Source organism: Urocampus carinirostris, chromosome 2, assembly GCF_059441175.1.
Source record: "Urocampus carinirostris isolate Australia breed hairy pipefish chromosome 2, RoL_Ucar_1.0, whole genome shotgun sequence".
NCBI classification, from domain to species: domain Eukaryota; kingdom Metazoa; phylum Chordata; class Actinopteri; order Syngnathiformes; family Syngnathidae; genus Urocampus; species Urocampus carinirostris.
Window position 1 is genome coordinate 8,388,331 of NC_142350.1, and position 19,999 is coordinate 8,408,329.

The 19,999-nt window shown below is 40.4% G+C and overlaps 2 protein-coding genes across 3 annotated transcripts; both read left to right on the forward strand.

The window, feature by feature from the left end:
• The first annotated feature begins 3,040 nt into the window (after positions 1–3,040).
• LOC148370917 (uncharacterized) lies at positions 3,041–5,620 on the forward strand. Its single transcript, XM_088327787.1, has one exon. The coding sequence runs from the start codon at positions 3,302–3,304 to the stop codon at positions 3,995–3,997; it is 696 nt and encodes a 231-aa protein (XP_088183913.1). The 5' UTR covers positions 3,041–3,301; the 3' UTR covers positions 3,998–5,620.
• Positions 5,621–9,268: 3,648 nt separating this feature from the next.
• On the forward strand, positions 9,269–19,547 carry dtnbp1b (dystrobrevin binding protein 1b). 2 transcript variants are annotated; one of them, XM_088327788.1, is made up of 4 exons: positions 9,269–9,626; positions 17,475–17,648; positions 18,669–18,812; positions 18,928–19,547. In XM_088327788.1, the coding sequence occupies exons 1-4, from the start codon at positions 9,581–9,583 to the stop codon at positions 19,152–19,154; spliced, it is 591 nt and encodes a 196-aa protein (XP_088183914.1). In that variant the 5' UTR covers positions 9,269–9,580; the 3' UTR covers positions 19,155–19,547. The 2 variants fall into 2 exon arrangements, with proteins under 2 accessions (XP_088183914.1, XP_088183915.1); XM_088327789.1 differs by having other exon boundaries at positions 9,271–9,626; positions 18,678–18,812.
• Positions 19,548–19,999: the final 452 nt, after the last annotated feature.

Consider the following 19,999-nt stretch of genomic DNA (forward strand, 5'->3'; position numbering starts at 1 on the left):
CATATAAAAAAATAAAATATTCATTTGCTGCCACCTACTGAGATTGATATTACGGTTACTCGGTTAACAACTGGAAGAAGTTACTGATACAGGGACATGGTATGCTTTTTTTGCAAAGATAAAATTGGGCAATTGCGCAATTCAAGACAAGGTCTCACGGCATACTGCTCGAAAAACACTGTCCTAATGTATACCAAAGATGGACATTGAACTGTCCCCTTGATGTACGACACTGGAGTAAACCGTAGGCCTCGCAATAATGTTATATAACAAGATGAGCTTTGTAGCTTGCTAATATGCGCAGGCTTCACAGATGGAGCAAACCAAAGGATAATACGCTTGCTTGATTTAAGCAGAGTATGCATGTGTGTGTATTGGAAGGGTATACAGTAAAAGCCAGAAAGGGGAAAAAAACACATTCAGCACTTATTTACTCTTCTTTTTTGTAGTGGTATCAACTGAAAAAAATGGCCAAGAAGAGATGAATTAATTCATTTTTGGCCTTTGCTAGTACCAAAAAATACATTCTCCTCATGTTGAGGTTTTTGTGTTTTTCCTTGCCCTTGTGTAGGTTTTAGGTCAGTGGATGGTGTAATAATAGTCTGTGGTTTGCAATAATCTGTGGTCTGTGCAGCCCTTTGAGACTCTTTGTGATTAAGGCCTATAAAAATAAACTTGACTTGACTACTGTGGACATGTTTCACCATCTTATTACTATTGATTTCACAAAGACAAATATCACTTTTCTTTTTTACTCCTTTCTTACGCTAACCACTTACATTAGCCACGTGACTACTAAAATACAATTTCTTTCACAGCTGGTTAGGTGGGTAAACATAAGTGTCACTGAGTTACGTGATTTACAATTTCTGCTTCGCGCTCTTATGTTTTACTGACCTCTGAATAAGTTTCCCCTGCCAGTTGCTAAAGCTAGCTCATTGACAACTGTATATATTTTTAAAAGTATTTTGGTTACTGAGTTACCTGCCTTCCGCAGTCAGTTAGGCAAGTAAGCGTTGCCAGGTTCTGTAATTTAGTGACAATTTCTGGTTTGCTCTCGTAAGTTTCACCGGTGTTTCACTGAGTTTCCCCTGCTAGCCTCTAAAGCTAATTACTTGAGTGTCATCGTTTAATTTTCAAGTCTTTTGGTGCGTCCTTTGCCTTCTACAGCTTGTCAGGCAAGTAAACATCGCTGGTCTTTGTAATTCGGTGACAATTTCTGGTTTCCTATCACAAGTTTTACTGGCCATGTGATGAGTTTCCAGCTCGGTAGCCTAGATGGTGGGGCGCCCGCTCCGAGACTGGGAGGTCGCTGGTTCAAGCCTCGGCCGAGTCATACCTAAGACTTACAACATTGGTACTCATTGCCTCCCTGCTTGGCGCTCGGCATTAAGGGTTGGAATTGGGGGGTTTGGTCACCTAATGACTCCCAACACAGCAGTTGGGTCTAAAAACCCGGCGCCGATCGAAGGCGACGAGTCACGTCGATAGCTTCGCGTGACAAAATGATTTCCGGTAGATATCATGTTGATGGTTGATACTGGCTGAATAATAAATTAATTAATTTCTTCAGCTAGATGTTAAAGCTCGCCACCTTCCTGCTATTGTTATTTTGTTAAGTCTGTTTGTATTATTTGTTTTTCATAGTACGCTAGGCAAGTATACATCCCTGTGTTCCATCATTTATATTTGACAGTTTCTGGTTTACGCTCACATATTTTATTAGCCTTTAAATAAGTTTTTCCAGCTAGCCGCAAAAACTAGCTACCTGAATGTAATTGTTATATTTTAAGATTTCCGATGCTACTTGCCTTCCTCAGCCAGTCGCGCAACTAAACGTCACTGAATTCTGCGATTTACTGACCATTTCAGGTTAGCTCTAACAAATTCTACTGGCCTTTTAATGAGTTTCTCCTGCTAGCTGCAAAAGCTAGACACCTCGCTACTTTTCTAACTTTAGCTTGAGATTCATACCGGCATATACAGTGGCCTCTAGTGGTGAGAATCAATTGCCAAAAAGCCAAATACATTATATCTACCTTAAATGCTCGCATATGAAATCAAACTTTAACTATAAAAAAAACAATACTGACATCAGGGGGTCTTTTTATGTTCCCCCTTGACCCAATCTCTTCCTGTTCAGTCAATCGCTGTCGTCCTGTTTGGGTTTAGAGGGACCACATCTCATTTTATTGTAACTTTGTGCGTTTTATTGCATTTTTCTGCTGATAATAATTAGTCCCAATAAAGTTAGAGTAAGTCAAATTGGAAGACACTGACAACAGTCATCCTGCAGAAGAAAATAAATACAAAATACGGTGTATGATAGGTACAGCAGATTGATGCAAATTATTCTTTTTTCATCTTGTTTCTGTAGTGCAGTGGTTCACACAATTGCCTAACACGCGAAAGGTCCCCAGTTCGAGACCTGGTGGAAACACATGTTGGCCTGGAGAGAGATGGGCCCCATCAGGCTGTACTTGCTCAAGACTCACCACAGAAAATGGTGCCCCTACAACCCTAGTGGTTAAGGGATCCAACCAACCAATACCGTTAAATCAGTCTTTGTTATCTACACATTTAAATAATTATCATCATTTAAGAACAAATTTCATTCAGATTTTCGATACGTGTTTCTTTTCGTTTGTGGCTACTTCAAAGCAATTCAAGGGGGTCAGCTTATAAGTGATGTAGGCGCATACGTGAGTGTATACCGTGGTTTTAAAAAAGACAGAGAAAAAGCTTTTGGTTACCTGTGCTTAAGAGTCAAAACATAACCGAAGTATTATGGATGTGCTAAAAAAGACGAGATGCAAAAGAAAACCAATTTGATTCCCATGCCAGCTAAAGACAAAACATTGCTTATATCTGGTAGACAAAACATTACTTTGCTCCTTTACGTGAAGGACACAAAATAGACAGGATCTAGCGAAGCCCTCGTTTCCCGTCTCTTGCCCATGTAGGTCGATTAAATTCACCCGACTATTTTCATTGCGGCTCCTGCTCAGCGGGCACGTGTGACATCATGCCATGTGACATCATCACCCCCCTTGCGGGCATCGCTCCACTCTAGCATAGCGTTAACACATGCGTGCCTTTTGGATTGTGTGTGTGTGTTTGTTTTTGTGTGTGACCGCACGACATCACGCTGTCATCGCTGCCCGCTCACTGGAAGCGCAGATTATGTCAGAAAGTACCACCCTAGCAGAGCGGTCTCGGCCGTTGTTGATCTCTGATTTGTTTTCATGGCTTTGTCGGCGATTCTTCGCTTCCATCCGTCGTAAAGTGAAAGGCGGGCGGCATGAGAAGAAGCCCCGGGGCTGGGATCTCGCAACATGAAGATGGTTGGTCAGAGGAACCCTCGTCCTCGGATTCTGATGTGGCGGTGCCAGGACGGGGGATGAAGAGAAGTCGAGGGTTTAGTACCTCCTTCAGCCTGGAGGAGGACCCGCAACTTCTGTCCAGTGATGACAACACAGAAGAAGAAGATGAATTTGCAAGGGAACTGCAGAAGCCAGATAGAGTCTTGGTTGGCTCCCAACCTCCGAGATCGGGAACCCTCAGGCCTCAGGACTTGTGGCTTGCCATGTCCCAGTGCCTGGCTTTCCGCTGGCCTCCTTGTATTTCGCTAAACAGGACAGGGAATAATTTAGAGACCCGCTCGGAAGGTGACGGACCTTCAGCCAATGAAAGCCCTCAAAGGTCATCGGCGTCACACGCCAGTAACGTGACGCGCCAGAAAGAAGACGTCCGGAGCAAGGGTGCAAAAAGTGCTCCCTTCAGAGGGATTTCCCGGTCCTCACCAAGGTTGCCATGTACCACGTCAGATTTGGCATCTGTTCTGTCAGAGAAAGACACCATCTTGTGGATTGAGTTGGTGGATGCCAGCGAGGAAGGGAAAGACTCTCGCTACCGGGCCGAGTGGAAGCTATCTGAAAAGACTAAGGACCTGGCAAAGGGCATTTGGGTGTCTAAGAACCAGAGAACTGTGGATTGACATGCTTGTCCATTACCAGTCTGCTTTTGATCTTCCACTGCACTGCTCAATTTGTTGCAGAAGAAAACCCAAACCAAATCTGTTTCTCAATAGCAGACTTTGGTGGGAAAACCATATTGGAGATGGTGGACATGGTTCTTCATAAGCCGTTGTGGACAGCATAACTTGTCATGTCAGTCCTTTATTTGTGCTGTAAGGTTCAGAGGATTGATTTAGAATCCGGTAGGGCCCTACCAACGGGACCTTTCTGCTAACTAGTCTTCAAGAGTCACATTCCAGCCTGTCCGTGTCTTCCAAACTCAGACTGAGACCCCCATTGGAATTATTTGAAACTCTGTGAGGACTTATGTCAGAGCCTTTCACGCTAGTTTGTCCTCAAGAATCACATTCCAGACTGTTTATGCCTCCCAGACTAAGACTCAGACCTCCAGTGGAATTAGGTAGAACCCAGTTATGTCTTACCACCGAACCGTTTGTGCTATCTTGTCCTAAAAGTCCAGCCTATCCATGTTCTCCATTCTGAGACTGAGAGCTCCAGTGGATGATTTGGAACCCAGTAAGGACCCATTGCAGGGCCTTTTTTTATTATTATTATTTTTTTTTGTTCTTTAAGAGTCAAAGTCCAGCCTAGCCATGTCTCCCAGACTGAGACTCAGACTTACAGTGGCATGATTTAGAACCCAGTAAGAACCTACCAAAAGGGCAGTCCATGAAATGCAAGTCTAGTTTCTCATGCTCTTACCAATTATTACTGAAAATAAACTAGAAGAGTCATAATTTTGGGTACATTTAAGGATTCTGGTGGAGATGAATACCTTTTAAAAACTGAACAGTCTTTGGGTGGGATCAGCCATCTTCTTGAAGTTCTGTCTTCCTGTGTCACATGCGTAGCTATAGTAGATTGACTAGTGTTAGATTTAGCATCTGTACTGTCAGATTCCAACGAGGAAAGGGAAGACAACTTCTACCAGCCTAATCAAATACATGCTAAAAGCCTTTTAATTCTCTGGTAATCGGAGAACTGTGATGTATTTTGTCTACCATGTTTGACTGCTAACTGTTAACCCTTTAAGATAGCAACACAGTGTTGTTGTCAGCCTGTTTCACCTTATAACAGACCAAATGAGCCCCCAAGATTTTTTTTACGAGCTGCTATTTTGGGAAAAGCCCCCAAGCACAATAAACGTTTCATTTTAAGCCTTTTATTCCCTCTCTTGGGAAAACATTTTGCACACAGATGTGTATTTATCACAGAAAGAATCAGTTTTTTGTACATGTGTACACTTACCTTTGGAAATAATCTGGATACAAAGAGGTATTTTTCGTAATATTTTGCCGATGTGTTTGAGAGAAGAGCAGATGGCAACTTGTGATGTTGGACAAGATCAATGGTTGTGTGGTGGCTTTCTTGGAAGCTTAATTTATAGGAGACTGTTCGGGCGCTCAGGCAATTGCCATCTTGGGTAGAGATCAGGCCGAGTCACATTTGAACATGGCCAATAAAAAGTCTGGAAAAATTAAAAAATATCTGAAAAATCGAAATGAACCGAGACTTAAATGGCTTTAAATCGTTGTAGACCCATAACAACACAAATACATATTAGGGCAAATAATGTATGAATTTTCCGCTGGTTTATCTTTTTATGGAATATTTAATGGATATGGATTATTTAAAAATAGACTATAAAAGGAAATAAGTATTTTTTTTCTCAAAAGAATAAGTTATATGTAAATAGTCAAAATACATTTTAAAATATATATGTTAGAAATGTAGAAGAATGTTAGAAGAAAAATGTTTTTGAATAACAAAGTAAGAAAGTTGTTTTTTTTCTAAAATGAATATATATATATATATATATATATATATAATATATAAAGTATTAATATTTTCTTTATTATTTTACAAATTATCCATCCATTATCTGCACCGCTTATCCTCAGTAGGGTTGCGGGGGTGCTGGAGCTATCTTCGGGCAATGAGCAGGGGATATACCCTCAACTGGTTGCCAGCCAGTCGCAGGGCACACAGAGACAGACAACTATTCACCCCCTCATTCACACCTAGGGACAATTTGTAGCAGCCAATAAACCTGACATGCATGTTTTGGAAAAGTGGGAGGGAAACCGGAGTGCCCGGAGGAAACGCACGTAAGCACGGGGAGAACATGCAAACTCCACACAGGAATGTTCGATCTCATGACCTCAGATCTGTGCCGCACACGCACTGCCGCGCTGCCCCAGATATAGTTTTAGAAATATACTTATATAAAATTAAATAAAGACAAACAATCTTATTACATTTTACTAGAAAAAGGAAGTGTAAAAATAGGACAATTATTACTTAAAATATCAATAAACATCAAAATTATACCTGAAAATAGTTTCGATACAAATATAAAAATATAAACAAAAATGAAATGAGCAAAAGTATCTGCCAGTTTTAAAAATGATGTGAGGATTGTGCTCATTTTAATATTTTCCTTATTTTATTCAAATAGGCAAATTAAAAAAACATTGGAAAAGTAACAATTGAAATGAGAAAAAGGACAATAGGACAGCAATGGAGTTTAATTTTAATTACAAAAAAAATCCCCAATAGGAGCAGTCCAGGTCCGGGTGAATATTAGGCCAGCTTTCTACCGTTTTGTTCTTGTTTATCCCTTTATGCAAAATCCTCCTGAGCGGTGCTTAATATTTTATTTCATACATGAGGAATGACAAATTAGTACTATTTTTAGAAGACGCTTCGTGTAGAAAATGCAACTTGTGCTATTTTGCTTTCATACATGTGTAAAGATGTTCACAGTTTTTTTTTTATTCATATTTTTTTTTTAATTAAATGAAATTATATTTAATATTATATATGTATTCACCTAAAATCAATTCCTGCTTTCAAAAATAACTGGAGTTGCAACGTTTTGCCACTAGAGAGCAGAAGCGAGCCAATTATATCCTGGTGATCTATTTATTTTCGAACAAAATTGAAGTAGTTCGAGACGACACAAGACAAATAAATACAATTCCATTAAAAAACGGAAAAAACTGGGAAATAAGTTTGGAAAAATATAAAAAGTAGCATAGGTGGATCAAGTGTAGTGCGGTGTGTTTGCCGAAAGGAGACGTTATGGGGTCGGTTGCAGTCAGCTCGTTGCTAGGCAACAAGTTCAAGTCAGCGTGGAATTGAAAAAGAAAACCGTGCGAGGGAAACCGGGGAATATAAAATGATATTTTTCTTTTTGACAAAAGTGAACAAAAACTATTTGCACACAAAAAACAGCCGAGCGATACAATATCAATCCATTCATCCATCTCAGTTATCTTCGGGCAGTCCGCAGGGGACACCCTCAACTTGTTGCCAGCCAGTTACAGGGCAACGATACAATAATATACATTCAATAAACCAAACTACCATCATTCGTTTATTTATTTATTCATTCATTCATTCATTCATGCATTCCTATAGAAAATTAATCTGATTTCATTTGATTGAGTATTGAAATAGATTACTTATTTGAATAAAATGAAAATTCCAAATTATATTAAAACATATACTGAAAAAATAAGTCTTGGCTAAGGATTTTAATTCGGGTTTTTATCTTGATGACAATTTTATTAAAACAATATGTTTTATCCTAGAAAGAAATATATAATTAAATAATTATTATGAAGAAATTATTCATGTTAAATACTACTGAAATGAGCGTTATTAACTTGCCCCTGCCGATAGGTGAGTTTTGGTGATTTTAAACATATCTTTAATTTCTCCTGTAATATAAGTCGGAAAAATATAATACATAAAAAAAAATATATGTTTTAAAAAGCACCCACCACCACCAACATTAGAATATTTTTCCTTTTAACAATGAAAAATACCAGAAGCATTTCAATATTATTTTTATAAGAACTAATTCATCACCTGGGCAGCACGGCGGTGCAGTGGTTAGCGCGTGTGCGTCACAGTTCTGAGGTCATGAGATCAAACCTTCTTGTGCGGAGTTTGCATGTTCTCCCTGTGCTTGCGTGGGTTTCCTCCAGGCACTCCGGTTTCCTCCCACATTCCAAAAACATGCATGTCAGGTTAATTGGTCGGTCCAAATTATCACTAGGTATGAATTAGCGAGTGAGTTATCTGTCTCTGTGTGCCCTGGGACTGGCTGGTAACCAGTTCAGGGTGTCCCCTCCCCACTGCCCGAAGATAGCTGGTATGGGCTCCAGCACCCCCGTGACCCTACTGAGGATAAGCGGTGCAGATAATGAATGAATGAAAAAATAATTCATCACCTAATAATTATTTTTTTTTTAAGATATCATAATGAGCATTATTATCTTCTCTCTGCTTATTACTGGAAAAACAAAGCATATTAATAAACAATTTAAATTGTTTGTTTTTACTGGAAAATAAACTACATAAAAATCTAATTATTTTGTCATTGTAAAAAACATTTAAATATTTATTCCCTGAAAAATAATTGTTATAGATAAATACAAAATGATCAAATAAATGGTTAGCACGTTCACCCAACATGCAAAGGGTCCTAGTTCGAGACTGGGTGGGGCACAACCAGGCTGCGCTTGCCCAAGACACACCACGGGAAATGGTGCCCCTACGACCCAAGTGGATATCTAAGTAAGATAGAGTTATCAATCCATCCATCCATTATCTGCACCGCTTATCAGTGGGGTCAAATTTGTCGCTAGTGTCTTTGAACAGCTCTTTGGTCTTCGCCATGTTACAAGTGAAAGTCTTACTGATTGTATGGGGTGGACAGGTGTCTTTATGCAGCTAAAAACCTCAAATAGGTGATTCTGATTCATGATGATACATGAAGTGCAGGTGGACTTCCAATAGGCGGACTAACAGGTCTTTCAGGGTCAGAATTCTAGATGATACTTATTTGCAGCTGTATCACACAAATAAATCCTTAAAAAAGCATGCATTGTGATTTCTGGATTTTCTTCTTTTTTCTCTCACAGTGGAGATGAACCTACGTTTAAAATTCCAGACCCCTCCATGATTTTTAAGTGGCAGAAATAGCAAAATAGCAGGGTGTTCAAATACTGTAGAAAAATAATGTAGTTCCCCGTCCTTGCATGAAATCCCTAAACACCTACCACTACTTGTAATGAATTTTTGACGTCCATATCCGTCATTGGGAGTTTTGTCTTTGCTGCCTCCTCGGATCAATTTTTCCTTTAGATAAACAAACGACTCAGAGGGAGGCAGTGGCGAGGGAAGAGTGGGCGGGGCTTAACATGAAGGACGCCTGCGTGACGCTCTCCTCAGCATCACGCTGAGCGCTCGGATTTTTCTCATCGTCTTCCGAACGCACCACGACGTTCTTCACCTCCTCCTCCTCCCTCCCTCTTAGTTTTATTCCCTCTCATTCTCTCATCCTTTCCTCATCATCATCCTCTCATCCTTCTCCTTCACACAGGCGGCATCTCCCCCCCGGACGTGAAAATCGAGAAGATGCTCCTAGCTAGTGCCGGAGCCAGCGTGAGGATGCGAGACTGGAGGCTGTAGCATCTTCTCCGAGGTGAGGGAGCGTCGTGTCTCCAGGGGGAAAAAAAGTACAAACCAGGATGTCCACCACACCTGCGGGGGGCGACGGCAGCCAAAGGAACTCTCGTAAGCGATGTTTATTTGATTTGTTTCTAGATTGGGTGTAAACATTTATTGTGGGGAAAAATAGAAAGTGTGATAATAACTGTCAAGCAAGAAGTGGGGCTAAAAAAAAACATTTAAATGTCGATATTCAAGGATTTTTAATACAATTTTTTAGAACGATACCAGTACTGATGCCATCATTTTCCCCAGACGTCCATATCAAATCTGCACACGTAAATAATTAGAAGTACGAAAAAAATAACTTATATTTTGAAAGGTAACATTTTTTTCTAAACCTTCAAATTATTTAATAGAAATGTCATATTTAAATGGCCACCAGATAGCAGCAATTTTCATATTGTTTACAAAAAGACTACCGATACCTATTAAAGGTTTGTATCGTCACTGATTTCGGGTATGGGTACTTATCCTTCTTTTAATAAAATTCCTCTAGTTCAAGGTTCCTTATTTTAAAATGGCCATAAGAAGGCAATAGTGCTGATATCACTCACAAAAACTGTACTGATACCTTGGGAAAAGGCTGGTTATTAGCACTAATACATGATATCAGTACTCCTCCATATCTAATGCAATTCTTTAAATTCTGTTACTTTTAAATAGCCCAAATAAGGTACCTATGCTGATGTCTCTCACAAAGAGAGTACCGATTCATTTGAAGAAAGGCTGTTATTGGCAAGATACATGGTATCAGTACTTGTCTATCTCTAATACTATTTATTTAATATCATGTTCCTCATTTTTAAATGTCCGCCAGAAAGCAGCAGTGCTGATGTCACTCACAAAGAGAGTACCAAAACAAGGCTGGTATTGACACTGATACCTGATATTGGTACCTGTATATCCCTAATATCATACCTTTAACTTGAGTTTTTATTTCCTAAATGGCCATCAGAAAATAGGATATCACTTATGAAGAGAGCCAATCCCGTTACCTATGAAAAGGCTGTTATCGGCACCAATACCTGGTATCGGTACTCTACATCTTTAATTCCATTCCCTGAATTCCAAGCTCCTCATTTTTAATTTGCCACCGGAAGGCAACAGTGCAGATATCACTCACGTAAAGAAGGCTGGTATCAGCACCAATACTCTGTATCAGTACTCTTCCATCCCTAATAGATGGCCCTTTAATGGCTTCCAATACCAGCTCATCTCACTCAGTCACACCCATATGTAAGGATTATACTGCCCCCTGTAGCCAAGGAGTACATACCATAAGGACCAACTCAGATTTAATTTCAGCCGTAAATGTGTCATGTTTTAAATAATCTATTACATTATATCTTTCCAACTTTTGATGGCATTGAATAAATAAACAAACTTGTCGAAATTTCCGAAGGACAATCTTGGATGCCAACTTGTCGTTCTCGATTCGAACTCAATTTTCTTTTAAAAAGGCTGGTGAAATGGAACTTGACCTCCTTTTAACGAGACTCTAATTAGCTCGTTGTTAACTTTGCTCCAGTTATGGTTTGTCCCAGATGTTCCAGATGTGTGCTAACGATGTTATAAACAAACCAGAAAATTTAGCTCTATTTCTATAACTTGTTATAAAGTGATCACTCTTGTGTTTTCATCCGAATAAATCGACAAAGTTAGTGATGTGGCGCCTGATATAGCACGGGGTCACGTACGCCGGCGCCGCGCCGAGCTAATTAGCGATACGACGACCGTGAAAGGAAACCAACGCTGGGACTTCCTTTGAAAAAGCTTTGACCCACTTGGACGTTTTCAGCCATCCGATTCATCGGTTCGCTCGAGCGAAAATTCCGTATCTACGATATTCCCTCGACCGCACATCTTGGGTGGTTTCGAGTGCACGTACTTTAATACATTTTTCAAAGTGTTGCCGGCCTAAAATAACTACAAAACATTACATAATTGTGCTTGATGCTCGCTCGATGCGTTTGTGTTGGAATGCTGGCGACAGGATCAACAAATTATTTCAATCTGTCACTTCCTGTGTGTGGGGACACAAACGTCCCATCTGCTAGCTGTAGCCATAGTAACTAAATGCCAGAACCGATTCCTCGGAGGAAGTCATGGTCCATTCTGTTATTGTGTTATAATCATGTTGTTTACACAATTATCTGGAAATGGCTATAAAGCTAGAGCTTATTCAACAACATGAACTGATCCATACAAGTAAGCAACTGAGTTAACATGGGATTATTTGAAAAAAGTGTTGATAGAAAAAAACTTGTTATGCGTTAAACAATAATTAGCACAAGTAAAACTGCATTTGCAACTGTTTATTAATGAATCAATATCAGCGGTCCCCAACCTTTTTTAAGCATTGAGCTACATTTTGTTACTAATTACAGCAAATGGCACCCAGTTTGATATGCATTTTCAAGATAGCAACTTAGCTAGATGGCTTGCTAAATAGCTAAAAAGGTATCTTGATAGTTAGCAAGGTAAACAGTTAAAAATTCAAAAGTGAGTTTGATATCTAGCTGAACGTCAAGTCAAGTCATGTTATTTTGTGTAGCCCTAAATCACAAGAAGTCTCAAATGGTTGTACAGACATTGTTAACATGAAATGTAGGTAATAACAGAATGTCTGGCTGACAGCTTCCTGGGGTCAACATCATCCATAAACAAAATTAGAAAACAAAAAAGTAAACAAGTGTAAAAAGCCGTCTAAAAATCTGTGTAGAAAGCCAAAATCAAAGTTTGATAGCTAGCTAAAAATGAGCCCAAAATTTAGCTTGATAACTAGCAAGAAAGGGTCGAATGTTAGCTAGATAGAATGCAATAAATGTAAAAAGCTAGCTAGATAGTTTGCTCAACAGCTAAAAAGGCAAGAAGATAGCTGACTACAAAGGTAGAAAATTAAAAGTGAACCAGATAGCTAGCTAAAAGAGTAAAATCCACCCAGCTAGCCAGGTAGGAAGATTGCAAGCTAAAAAGGTAGCCAGGAGGTAGAGCGCTCATCTTGGGATCAAGAGGTCGCACTTTCGATTCCCGGCTCCTCCGTGTTATATGTCGAAGTGTCCTTAGGCAAGACACTGAATCCCTAATGCCCCCAATAAGGAGGTCGGCGCCTTGCATGGCTGAATGGCCGCTATTGGTGTGTGAGTGTGTGTGTGAATGCGTAAGTGTGAAGCACATTGTAAAGCGCTTTGGGAGGTCATTGACTTGAAAAGCGCTATATAAATGCAGACCATTTACCATCTAGCTAAAGAAACTGCGCATATTTTGCTCATTCACTTTATAAAACCCATAAATTGGAATTTAGTTTGTTGTATTTCCTGTGAAATAAATCAATTCAAAGATGAATAAATACATTTGTTTAATACAGGAATAGATTCTCTTTTACCCTCTCAATCCATTGCTTAAAAATAATTATCAATACAATGAACTGGAATTTATTTAAATTTCTAAAAGAACAGCTTTTTTGTTATTAGTATGTTGTTACTATGTTATTATCATGTCAAATATTAAAAACAAGGTTAAATAGACTGAGTCAACCAATAAAAAAAAAATTGACTAGAAAATCACAATGACCCAGGAGTGATGAGCTTTGTTCGGAACATGTCCTTAGGGGGCACCTCCAGTGCCCTCGGGCACCACGTTGGAGATATTTTTTTTGTTTTTAAAGTTTTGAACGATCTCGTCTTTGGTCTGCTGGGTAAGCGGATGGAAGGGTTGGGTTTAGTTCGTTGAATGTTTGTAAAGATTCAAGGGAGGGGCCAGTAAGCAGAAGCAGAAAAAAGAGTATGTTTAACAGCAAAACTTTGGTAAGGTGTGACACTCGAACAAGCGGGATATGGTGACGTCGGATATGGAGACTAATAGAAGTCCCATTTAGTTTGAATTGTGAACTCCCTCACAAAAACATTGGAATTGAGCATTTAGTTCTTCAGTGTGAACGGCAGCCTCATCGTGTCCTCAGCTCCGCCCACCGCTTACATCACACACAGGATGCACTGCACGATAGGGCGAGCCGCTCAATTTGGAGGACATCTGAGAATCTTATGTGCACTTTATGGTCGTGCAAATACGGTAATAATTGAGTCCAGGTGTGAAGACGGATAAGGTGCAGGTGGGCACTCTACAGCCACTCCCCCCAAGTTGGTGCCTTTTAGAGGGGTGGGGGAATTGTGAGTAGAGTCTGTGGTTAAGATTAGGTCAATTATATGGGTACAATGTTTGGATTGGTCCTTCAAAATGTGACAAAGATTCACAGGTGGGCCACTCGCCCAGGTTTAGCGCCCTTTTGTAGGGAAAAGGATGACAGCCTCACCCATTAGTGGACGAGAATGAGTTTATAATTGTGCTAGGATCATTATTAATTAATTTTCAGAAATGATCATCTCTAACAAAAACTACCGTCTCCTTTCATCCAGCATCATCTTGATGCTGTTTCTCTCTCGGCAATCATGTTTCTGTGGTTCAATCAAAGATGAATCTTTTCGGTGAATCGCATCTCTGCCTTATCGCCACACCTCGTCGGGCAAGCGTCGGCGTTTACTACAAGTTCACAAGTTCAACATTGCGCCCGCTTGAAGCAAGGCAGAGTGCCGAACCTCCGTTGGGTCCTTGGGAGCCTTCTGGCTTCATCCCGATGAGCTCCTTATCATATTTTGGTGCCTGCTTGATAAAAGCACCTGCCACCAAACGGCACTTTTTAATCCCTCTTCGTACTTTCTTCCTCCTTCTTGTCGTCGTCCTCAGCTTTACCGCCCGCCGCGTCTTCTCGCCATTCCCCGCTTTCTATTTTTAGCTCGCGCTCATATTTAGCCTGCAGGGTCTTTTACTTTATAGTGCTTGGCAGATGTCGGATGAGTGCTCGGGAACAATCGGATGGAGCGAAGAGGCATTAGGGAACGAGTGCACTTCGAACTGCTGAGGATGTTTCAACGTAAAGAAATGGTAGGTCACAGCAGGCAAAATATTTTTTTCAATCAATTATTATACAGAAAAAAACAACATATAGCAAAATAGATGTATTGAAAAGTGACGAAAAAGGAAAAAAAATCTGAATTCAAGCTAGGAAAAAAAATTATTGGATAATCATTTTACACAGAAAAAAATGTGTGTTTTAAAACATAACCGATAAATGTATAAATTACTAATTAAAAATCTTGAGTCGCAATTTTTAAAATAAATCACACATGTAAAAGCTAAAAATATCAAGCGATGAAAATATGACACTGAATACTGGGATTAAAATACCAATTTTCAAAAAAAGCAGTATATAATAATGTAAAAAAATAATTATATTAGTACTTCTAGAATACCTGATCAAATAAACATGAAGAAAAAATGTTCAATAAAAAGCAAAACTAGGTAATGAAAAAGGGACAATAAAATAATGAAAAAAATAGAGAATAAAATAACTATTAAAAAAAATAGAAAAATCAAAATACTAAATAAAGAGCATTTTTTAAAATCACACTTTTACGGGGACACCCATAATGATATTAATAATCTGATCTCATCTCATTAGCTGCACCGCTTATCTTCAGTATAGTCGCGGGGGTGCTGGAGCCCATCCCAGCAATCATCGGGCAGTGGGCAGGGGACACCCTGAACTGGTTGCCAGCCAATCGCAAGGCACACAGGGACAGACAACTCGCTCGCTCATTCACACCTAGGGACAATTTGGACCGGCCAACTCACCTGAAATGCATGTGTTTGGAATGTGGGAGGAAACCGGAGTGCCCGGAGGAAACCCACGCAAGCACGGGGAGAACATACAAACTCCGCACAGGGAGTCCGGTAGCTGGATTTGAACCCACACAGGAGGTTCCCAAGACCTTAGAACTGTGCCGCACAGGCGCTAACCACTGCGCCGCCGCGCTAACCACTGCGCCGCCGTGCTGCCCGATATTAATAATATTTATAATAATTCTAATAATATACAAAGAAATAGATGCAGAAATGTAGACAAAACAACAGTAAATAAACAGGACTTGACTTAACTAAGTTTTAACTTGAGTTAAATTGAATTAAATCTTAAAAACCGCTGCTAACTTTTAACTGTTAGTGATAGGAATGTGTGGAGAGGTGTTGTGAAAGGATAGTGGGATGTTTGGACGCGTTCTAAGGGATGGGCAGGGCACCCGTATGATGCAGCAGGGGTAAACCGGTGAAAGCTGTCGGGCCCTGCTGTTGAACAGAAGAGTGTGTTTTGTGACCCTGACCCGAGTGACATGGACGCTTTCTTGCATGACCAAGGTGCTTAACTTGTTTGGGTGTTTGGTCATTTGGGTTGGCCATGGTTCAAAAAAAATGAATGTGTGTTTTTTTTGCTACTTTTTCCCCTTTTTTTTAAATTTTTCTTTATTTTTGTATGTGTTTGTCTTGCTGTCGGTCACCCCTCTTGAGGGATATGACCAGGGTAGATAAATAGATAGGTAGATAGAAGTTTTAACTGACATTATACTTTAACTTGAGTTAAAACATAAAAGCAACGATTAGGTTTTAACTGTAATATAAGCGGTAACTCGAACTAACGCTTACAAGCAGCTGTTATGAGTTTGAACTAAATCTAGATATTTCAATTTGACAGCAAAAACTGAACTAAAATGTCCTCTTAAATCAAGCCATAAGAATATGTAATACATTTTATATACCATATAAATAAAAATGATTGTCTTTTCAACGAGAAACATCCTCCCCCTGCTTGCAATCACGAGTTTATTTTCCCGCAGGAAAGATCACGACGGCAATTTTAGCAACTGACAAGATCCAAAGAGACACTTTGACCCGCACGCACACAAAAAAATAACAACACAAACACAAATAGACAAAAACACACACAAAACATCACGGCTGGAAGTCTTCATCCCAAACATCCCGCCGGGGCAAATCAGGTGTCACCTCGGCCTTGTCTCCACTAGGGCTGCAACTGACGATTATTTCAACAGTCGACAAGTCCGGCTATTGAAACGATTAGTCAAATAATCCTATATATATATATATATATAATTAGCATTACGTTGATTTAAATACGTTGAAAATAATAATATACAAAAGAAAAATGGGTACAAATAAGATCCTTTATTGATACTGCAGATTTGAACAAAAATGAAATAGAAATGCAAACAACCCAATTCAACACAGTGTTCGCTTAGTACAGGCATAAATTCATAGATATGGCTCGGTCTATTTTTTACGGACAGCCAAATGAATAATGAAAATCAAGTACACATTTGTATCCCTTAAAGCGAGAACAGGCTCATTAGCAGCAGTAGAACAGTAAATAAAACAAATGTGTACACTTTGTGGTCAACTGCAAATTCTATTTTAAAGGAACTTAACGATTGCCAATAGTTTATAATCAAATGGATTTAACAATTGACGTTTGTTCTTCAGGCTGCATGGATTTCAAGTATGTTTGTCAGGTACAGATTGGCATAAAGCTCAAACTCTCTTTAATAGCGAAATATATGCCTATATAATGTGCAATGTATGTAATCAAAACCGTTTTGGCTTGAAAGTGACTTGAATCTTGCCGAGGCAAGTCAGACTCCTTTTCGTTCAACTGTCCTACGTGCTTTTCAAATGTTCGTGCGTCACGAAGCTACTGCCATGATACGCGAGGTCTGCTTTGCAAATAGTCTTTTTATTCGCAGTATCCTGCCCAAAATGCTATAGAAATGTTGGTACACGTACTGGATGTTGACGCCGCCATTTCTGTATGTTAGTGCTCGATATTGTGCATGAGAAACTCTCCGCAGAGATTATATTCATGTACAGATGCCTCACTGCGTTGGAAAAACGTGTCTGACAACAATGAATTCTATTGTCGACCATCTCTATTATCGACTTTTTTTCGACAACGCCGACTAATCGTTGCAGCTCTGTTCTTCAACATCCCAAACTTTGTCTTTCCAGTGGAGGTGGACAGTGAACAGGTTCCCAAGTTGTCGGGGGCCGAATCCTCCAGCGGTGGTGGTGGCGGAGGGCAGATCAAGCTAAAAGAGCGGCACAAACTCCTGGAAGAAGCTTTCCAGCATGATGTGGAGCAGTATCTGAGCACCGGCTACCTGCAGATCGCCGAGAGGAGAGGTGACCTCAATTATGACTCGCGTCTAGATTTCTGGATGCTCAAAAGATGAAAAATTAAAAACCAAATATCCTCCCACTTTTTCCCCCTATCCTGGTTTTCTTTCTGTTCTTATTCCTTGTGCTCTCCATCCATCGCGACCCTGCTCTGCCTTCCCGACTTCCTTGAGGTATGGTAGTAAAAGGCGTCTTCTGTCACCCCATCTTTCCTCCTCAACGACTTTGAAATCAAGATTTCAAATCCCACATCATGTTTAGATGTTCATTTGAATCCTTAATCTTAATCGGTGTTACACTTATGCCTGGGTTGGGGTTGTAACCTAGTGAGGGTTACAAATAACAAAAACCTCTTAGCCCTACCATGTCCCTACCCATAGCCCTAGCCCTAACTCTTCCCAAACCCTAGCCCTAAACCTTTTCTTACCCTTTTCCTACCCTAACCTGAAACCTGTGTCTCTAAATGTATCCCTAACCCTATCCATAACCATTACCCTATCCCTGATCGTACCCTAACTCAAACCTTGATTCAAATCCTAGCCCAGGCCTATCCTGAACCACAACTCCAACTCCAACCCTGCCCCAAACCCTAGCCCAAATGTTAACCTTACCCAACCCCTGACCCAAACCTTGTTCCAAACCCTAACCTTACACTACCCCAATCTTGACCCAACCCTAATCCTTACCCAAACTGTAATCCTACCCTAACCATTGCCCTAACTCTGACCCTAACCCTACTCCACCTCTGGAAAATGAAAAATGACACAAACATTCTTAGCTTTTTCCAATAAAAATAGATGTATACAGTATGTGTTGCTTACCTTGCAATACTTATATAAAGCTTTTATATTTTTACGGTTCTAAACATTTGCTTATTTTTGGTCCAACATGGCTCTTTTAACATTTTTGGTTTCCAAACCCTGCCCTAAGCCTATTCTTAGCCCTAGCTATTCTATGCTGTGCCATGACCTGCTGGAAGTCTGCCTTATTAACCTGACATGACAGCCGCTTCTGTTTTGTTTTTAGTGACGATAGGCAGCATGTCGTCCATGGAGGTGAATGTGGACATGCTGGAGCAAATGGACCTGATGGACATGTCGGACCACGAGGCACTCGACGTCTTCCTGCATTCGGGCGGAGAGGACAACAGCGCCGCCTCCCCCGTCGCGGGTGCAGATTATACACAGAAACAGATTTTGCTTTTAGTATTTTTCCTTAATATTTTGCCTTTATTTTTAAAAATCGTTGTCCTCATGCTCTAAATTTCGGTTTATGCACCTTCCAGGACCTGAGTCCTTGAACGCAGAGATCAGCCTGCCGGTTCCCACTCCGTCCGAAATGCGTCAGAAAATGACGTCCGTTAGCGCCCAGGAAGACGACGGCGAGGATGAAGAGGAGGACCAGCATGAAGATGAAGGAGCCAGGAGGACCATCAGGAGGAGGAGGAGGAAGAGAGCACCGCCCTCACTGGGGGACACGCCCGACCGTCAAGACGGAGCCCCCGAAGTTTGAGGGGTCCGACTGCCACATTTGACTTCTGCCTTAAACATGACAGTAATTTTCCTCCGATGAGCACAACATCTGCTCAGGTCGACGTTGCGGAAGGTTTCAGGATTTCCTTACAACAGTAAACGCAACACACAAAAATCGCCCAAGAACAACAACAAAAAAGCGATGACAACCAACAAAAGAGGAAAATGGACCCTACCTTTTTCTGTTTTCCCCCTTTTCTTGCTCTGTTTGTTGCACTTTGTGGGGTTCACTTTGAACCTGAGCCATAGCTTCCACTTTCTTCCAAATTAGAAAAATATTACGTGTATTTCAACCGGTGTATGAATATATCAGTATTTATTATATGTTGTTGCTCTGAAACAAAGACTAAATAAAAAGATTACATAAGTGTGAGTTCCCGTTTATTTTTGAATGTTACTCTCTGACATTACATTTACCGATTTTCTGACTTAGGCATTGATGTATCTGATGCCTAAAACGATCAGAATTAATACAAAAAGGGGCCTATGATTAATTGCAGTCCAGCGGATTAAATATAATTAGCGCGTGTGCGGCACAATTATGAGGTCATGAAATCGAACCTCCTGTGTGGAGTTTGCATGTTCTTCCTGTGCTTGCGTGGGTTTCCTCCGGGCACTCTGGTTTCCTCCCACATTCTAAAGACATGCATTTCAGGTGAATTGGCCCGTCCAAATTGTCCCTGGGTTTGAATGAGCAAGCGAATTGTCTGTCCCTGTGTGTGCCCTGTGACTGGCTGGCAATCAGTTCAGGGTGTCCCCTGCCCACTGCCCGGAGATAGCTGGGATGGGCTCCAGCACCCCCGCGACCCAATTGAGGATAAGCGG